We start from the raw sequence: 6,696 nt of genomic DNA on the forward strand, positions 1-6,696 counted from the left end.
CTCCCTCCCTCTCTTTCTTTCTTTCTCTTATCAGGTCTTCTCCTCTTTCTCATTCTGACGTCGATGATTTATAAGACTTTCTCGAAAAGCCTACATTACATACTCCCCATACAAACCACAGAGATACACCAAATACATATACATACTTATACATACATACACACATGCATATATATATATATACGTATGTGAGGCCTTGAAGTGAAGAAGATCGTAAGCAGTCTCTTTCTCTTTTTTTTCCTTTTTATGTAGATATGTGTATCTATCTCTTTCTTTCTCTAATTCCCTCTGCCTGTATGTGTATGTATGTTTATGTTTCATTCTTCCTTTTCTTCTTTTTCTTCTTTACAACAGTTTAGCCTGCGATCGGATTCGCATGCAGCAGACTTCTCCCTGTTCTTCTTCTTCTCTTCGTGTATCGACGTGGGAACTTCTGTTTATGACTTTCCAAGCGTTATCGGAGGTGTATAGACACCTGAAAGAGTTTGATTTAGTTCAGACGATCTCCGTTCGAGCTCTTAGCTTACAACCTGGGTAAGAAAAGGATGGAAATGAAGATACTTTTGTCTTGCTCTCGACCTCTGGATTTTTTTCTTTCTCTTTTCTCCTTTTCCGTAAAAGGTTCTCTTCGCTATCCTTCTCTTTCTCTCTCTTTCAGCTAGCCGTCGATCTATCTTTCTGTAGTCTTTTTTACCAGGGGATTTCTCTTTCTTTCCTTAGTCAAGGAGATGAAGAAAAACACGCAGAGAGATTTCTGTGCTGCCGGTATCAGTGTGTCTGTCATCCGTGGGGTGTATGTACACCTGAAGAGACGGGGCCGGGAAGAGGGGAAGAGTTTGTACTCGTTCTTTCTTAAAGAAGCTTCTTGTTTCACAAAAAGAATGAGAATCCATCGTTGATGGGTTAAGCTTCCTCTCTGAACTCGGCTTTTTCGCATGAAGAAAGATCGAAAGAAAGACGTGCTTTTCTTTCAAGCGTAGCGCATGCATTTGTGTGTCTATTGTTTTTCCGACCGTAGGAATTCTCAGGTGTACTTACACCTGGGAATGGACTATTTACAAGAGAGTGAAGCTTGTCAAGAAGAAGCAGAAAGAAAAGACTTTCTCACTCGCGCTGATCTGTTTCTTACAAGAGCTCTGTGAGTCCGCTTTATTCCCTCTTTCTCTCTCCTTCTTCTTCTTCTTCTTTCTCAGTCTCTCCGAATAAAAGCAGAAGAGAAAGAAGAAGAATATCTCCCATAGCGTCTGATGTGACCCCTACCCTCCTCTCTTTCAAAATTCGCCGGAGACGGCAAACAAAGATCCAGTGTGTGTGAGAGAGAGGTTCTTTCGTTTTCGCTATTTTTTCATGAAGTCACATCCATTCATCCTTCTTCTTATTCCTTTGTGGATTTCTCTCTCTCTCTCTTTCGCTCTCTTTAGCAGCCTCGTCCTTCTTTTCATAGGGTCTACTTGCATACCGTAGATCGGCGCCTATCTATCTCTACTGTACGTATGTCTATCGTTCAGTTAAACATGTTTAGTACTACTAGGTAGAAAAGATTCCTAGTCTTATGCGTATATACGCGCAGAGGAAAGTCTACACATACATTTGCCGGCTGTATTATCACTCTACATATATATGTAGTTATATATATGTATATAATATGCGTTAGTGTACGTATATCGATATTCTACTACGTAGCTATGAATCTATATCGGTCTCTTTCCGAAGATATAGAGATACATACACACATTAGCAAAGGGAAGTTTCCTTGCGTGTCTAGATGTCTTGTATTTCTTTCAAAGGCTGAAAAGTAGCGACTTTCTCTCTCTTCTTTCTTCCAGACAGAAAGGAGAGCTGAAGAAAGAAAGAAAGAAAGTTGTCTTTCACTTCTCCATTCTGCAGAGTCGTTTTCTTCTTTTTCTTCTTTTTCCGCCAGGTAGTGGAGCTTTTGCTTCTCCGCATTTCTTGACTTTTCTTTCTTTCATGGACTTTCTTCTTCTTCTGTTGTCTGTTTCTTCGGTGCGTACTTTCTTTCTTCTTTCTAGAGAGATAGATCCGGAGAATCCTTTCATTCACAATGAGCTTGCTAAGCTCGCTTCAGCAAGAAATGAGTAGGGAAGATCTTGCAGAACAAAGGAAAAGAGAAAGATCTCTTCTTTCTTTCTTTCTTTGGTCTTTTCCCATCTCCCTTCTTCATCCCTGTGTATGTGTCTTTCATCTGTAGGTTTTTTTCTCTCTTTCCTCTGCACTTTGTAGCGACTTTCCTTCCTCTGCAGCTGTGTGATAGAGAATCCGATCTCTCATGAACAGCCGATCTGCTTCTCTTACGAAGTTGCGAAGGAATGATAGAGATTTCTCATATGTACACATACAGATGGATATAGCTAGTAACTACTACATGCATATATATATATATATGTATATGTGTATATGCGTGTCTATATGTGGGTGGTGTATGGATGGCGAGCGCTATGTGTAGCTCATGTCTTCACGCTGATGTGGGCCGAGGGAGAAGGAGAGGTCTAGGATGCCTTGAATAGATCTGTTACCGAATATAAGGCGAATCGGAAGCATGCTAGAGATAAAAATTTTCTGCTCCACAAAAAGCGCCGGGTGGTGGTTTTGTCTGTTAGGCAAGAACCTCAGCAGAGACGCCGACGTAGAGATCTTCTTCTTTTCGAAGGTCTTCTTCTTTTTCTTTCAAGTCGATCTTTCTTAGGCTTACACTCTGAGTGTATGAAGAAGAATCTCCTTCTCTATGGAGTTTTAATCTAACTTCTCTGGATTTTTTTCTTTCCTCTTCCTAAGGAAGATTCATCTATCTCTAGAAAGAGAAGAGAGGTTTCTTTTCTTCTTTTCATCTGTCTTTCGCGAACTCTTTTCCTTTCTTTCTTTTCTTTCTGTCTTTTGTTCCTTTTCAGGATAGACTGCGCAGTGACATATCTCGAGAAAGCTGTGTTATGCAGTGTATATACACCTCTTCTCTCGTCAATCTTTCTCTGTAATCTCGGGATTGCATATCTCCAAACTAAAGCTTTCCGTCGCTCGCAGAAAACTTTCGAAGCTTCCCTCCTTTCTTACCGCCGTCACGTTCAGCATTCTTCTTCTTCTTTTTCCCCTTCTCTTTTTTCGAGAAATCGAGTCTTCTCTTTACTTTCTCCGTCATCTCTTTCTTTCTTCTTGAAAAAGAAAGAAAGAGATGAAGCATACTTAAGTTATTTCCTACTGAAGAAGAGTGACAGGAGTTGTCGGAGGTCAAGGAATGTCTTTCTTTCTTCGTACAGAAATCTCTTCTCGAAGAGGATTCTAAAAAAGAAGCGACAGCTGCTCTTCTCTCAGAGATGTGCAATGACAGAAAGCTTCTTTACAAGGAATGAAAGAGAAGAGGAAGAAGAAGGAAGAAGAAGAAGAGAGAATCTAATGAAGAGTTTGCTTGAAGCGGGGGACAAGAGAGCACTCAAAGAGGAGAGATTCAGAGAGAAGAAAGAGAGAGAAAAAGAAGAAGAAAAGTCTATAGAAGAAGAGGAAGACTATCAAGAAGAAGAAGATAGTACGGTTTCTTCGTTAGATGAGAATGTTTTGGAGGGAGAAGATGAAGAGAGTGGAGAAGAGGACCTTGTGGCTGAAGAAGAAAGAGAAGAAGAAGAAAGAAATGAAAAAGAATTTCTCATAAATCTGTGGTTTGGTCTAGGAATGGCACTGTACGTACAGCGGGATAGTCGGTGTATCCGTTCTTTAGAAAAAGTGAGTTGGTCTCTACAATAGATTTGTCTTTCTCGCTCCTCTTGCTTCTTGCTCCTTCTCGGTCCTCTTATCATAAGAGCCACACATCTTGATCTTATGTGCATATATACATACATACATATGTGTCTCCAGGTACATGTAGAGGTATGTACATGTATGCGTAGTTATGTATATATGTATACAGTGGATAGATACATGTATGTACTCGTGTATGTCTTTGTATATGTATATATAGATATATATTTGCATGCATGCGTCTGTGTATAGGCAGCTGTATATAGGTGTATGTGTATGTACACTGTAGATTCACCTTACAAAGGTATGTATGTCTCTCTGTGTATCATCTGTATACACTTTCTTTGGGTGACACCTACAACGACGAAGGATGCTCTTCTTCACATTCGAATGAGGTGTATGTACACCTAAGGAAAGTAGACAGCAGATTTCTTTTTTTAATGTATCCCTCCGAGGACCTCCAAAGTACGCATATACATATATAGATATAATATATATACATGTATATATATGGGTGTGAATATTCGTGCATGTGGGTAGGTATATGAGATAAGGGCGAGATGAGGGAGACTTCTCTTGTTCTGCAGTTCTGTGCTATAGCGGCGGTTTAGGTGTGTGAAGTTTCCTATGAATTGATAGGTATAGCTGCATAGAGATGTAATGCATCTGGAAATGTCTGAGTGTATGTACAGTGGGCCTGTATGGATGTGTGTATAGGTCACCCGAGTTGTCTCTTAGGCTTAGCTCCTGATAGAAATAAGAAGAGGAGAGAGAAGTTCTCTCAGCTCAGCCACTGATAGAAATAAGAGAGAGAAGGTTTGTCAGAGAAGAAGAGAAGAGAAATCGCCAAGGAGAAGTCTCTTGATCTTTCATGGAAGAAGAAAGATGTCTATGAGAAATGTCTGGAGTGAAGAGGGATTGACAAGTAATTCTTTCTCACATGAGCTTCTTTTCTTTCTTCTTCTTGTTATGTTCTTTTCTCTTCTCCTCTTGCTATCTATTCTTTCTTCAGGCTCTATCTTTAACGAAATCTCTCGGTCTGCCTTTCTCTCAGGATTCTTATCTCGCTTCTTCTTCTCTTCCCTTTCTTCCTATGAAAGATTTTTCTCTTTCTTCTTCTTCACCCTCCCAAGGAGTCGCGTCTTATCCTTTTCTCATTCTTCTTGTGTACATCGCAGCTCTGAATGATCTAGGTCCATCTTCTTCTTTCTCTTCTTTAAAGACGTCTTCTTTCTTCTTAGATCATCCGCTTCACAATGAGGAGGAAGAAGAAGATGAAAGAGAAGAGGTTCTTTCTGTATCGAGTCTTCTTGCTTCGATGCTTTCCAGCAGGTCTTGCATGCGTTCAGAAGAAGAGAGGGAGACAGGAGATAAACCACATGATAAACGAAGAGCCGCCAAGAGAATCGAGCAAAGTCTCCAAAGACAGGAAAGAAGAGTAGATAAAGAAGAAGAAGAGAAGAGAAGGAGAGGAGAGGATGGACGTGATACATCTTCAGAGAAGGTCGTCTCTTTCTTCTCTCCAAAGAGAGATAGAAATAAATCAGCAAGAGAGAGAGAGAAAGAAAGAACGGAGCGTTTCTATGAAGAGATCCTTAGAAACTTCGATGCAAGCAATCTCCAACAGGAAGAAGAGAAGCTATAGTCAGCTCTCCATCTTCTTACATACATATATATGTATCTACGTATATGTATATATATGTGTATGCATCTCCCAGTACATGTATCGAAGAGAGAAAGATACAGTTCCGCATACTCACTTTAGAATAGAATAGAAAGAAAGAAGGCGACGGGGACTTCTCTCATTCTAGCTACATTTCTTTTTTCATGTCAAGAGGAAAGATATGTTTTGGTCTTTTGAAGTGTTCCTCTGCATAGAGCTGACCTTCCAGTTTGCTCCATGTGGGTTCTTCCTCTTGTTAAGATAAAGGGTATAAAGTATTCTAGGAAGAGACACACTTCTCAATTGAAATACATTCTTCACTTGAAACAACATTATTGCACAGATCTAGTCTATCTTTATCTATCTATCTTTAATCTGCCTATCTATCTATTTATCTTGTCTATCTATCTATCTATCTATCCACCTTATCTGTCGATGTCTTACTTCTTTTGGTAGCTGTCTATCCATCTGTCTATTTATCTCTCTTTTCTATCTGTCTTTCTTAGTCAGGATGGGCTTCCATAGAATAGGTACGACACATCAAGTGAACTTACCCTTCATCTTGACCATGGATAAGTTTCTTTTCCTTCTTCTTCTTGGAAGTCAAAGAGAGGGAGAAACTTCTGTATCTTCTTCTTTCTGACATCTTCAAGATCTTCTTATTCTTATAATTCTTATTCTCGTTCATTCACCCATGGATTCGTCTTGCATTGTCGTGGTAAGAGATAGGAGTTCAGTTTTTTCTTCCGTTTCTGTGTGTCTTCTTGTCATTTTGATTTGGTGCATGCACTTTCAGTTCTTTCCCTGTCTTGTTGAAAGTTGCGAAAGGAAGAAAGAATGAGGAACATCACTGAGCTCTCTCTCTCCTCGCATGTTTTCTTTCTTTCTCTCGGTTCTTTTTCTTCTTCTTCTTCTTCTGCTTGGTACGTCGAGTTTCTATCGCGACTCCGGACAACCTCCACCCCTCTCCTAATGAGAGAGAGAGAGAGATCAAGAAGAAAAAGAAAAAGAAGAAGAGAGTGGGTCTAGAGCGATAGAAGAATCAGCAAAGAGGTAGACAGGTGTATATGATGTATATGTATATACGGATTCGTATACACATAGATACATAGATATATTCATATAGATATATATCATATATATACACATAGATATACATATACATTTGTATTGGAGCAAGGTGGAGGATGTACTTGGAACTGATGGCGATATATTACTGGAGCTCCTGACTAAACCAAACAGAAAGACTTTAAAAGGGCCGCTACTCGTTATAGGGTTGATAGACGTGA

General features: G+C 39.7%; 1 protein-coding gene across 1 annotated transcript in view; it reads left to right on the top strand.

Annotated features, from left to right (window-relative positions):
* Positions 1-6,470, top strand: part of CSUI_004275 (tetratricopeptide repeat-containing protein) — an 18,394-nt gene extending 11,924 nt beyond the window's left edge. The window contains exons 10-13 of the mRNA XM_068064468.1: positions 355-534; positions 1,019-1,138; positions 2,907-3,729; positions 4,757-6,470. Coding sequence (XP_067923556.1) covers positions 355-534; positions 1,019-1,138; positions 2,907-3,729; positions 4,757-5,389 — 1,756 coding nt within the window. The 3' untranslated portion in view covers positions 5,390-6,470. The remainder of the gene's footprint in view (positions 1-354; positions 535-1,018; positions 1,139-2,906; positions 3,730-4,756) is intronic.
* Positions 6,471-6,696: the final 226 nt, after the last annotated feature.

This window comes from Cystoisospora suis, assembly GCF_002600585.1.
Source record: "Cystoisospora suis strain Wien I chromosome Unknown contig_1967, whole genome shotgun sequence".
NCBI lineage: Eukaryota > Apicomplexa > Conoidasida > Eucoccidiorida > Sarcocystidae > Cystoisospora > Cystoisospora suis.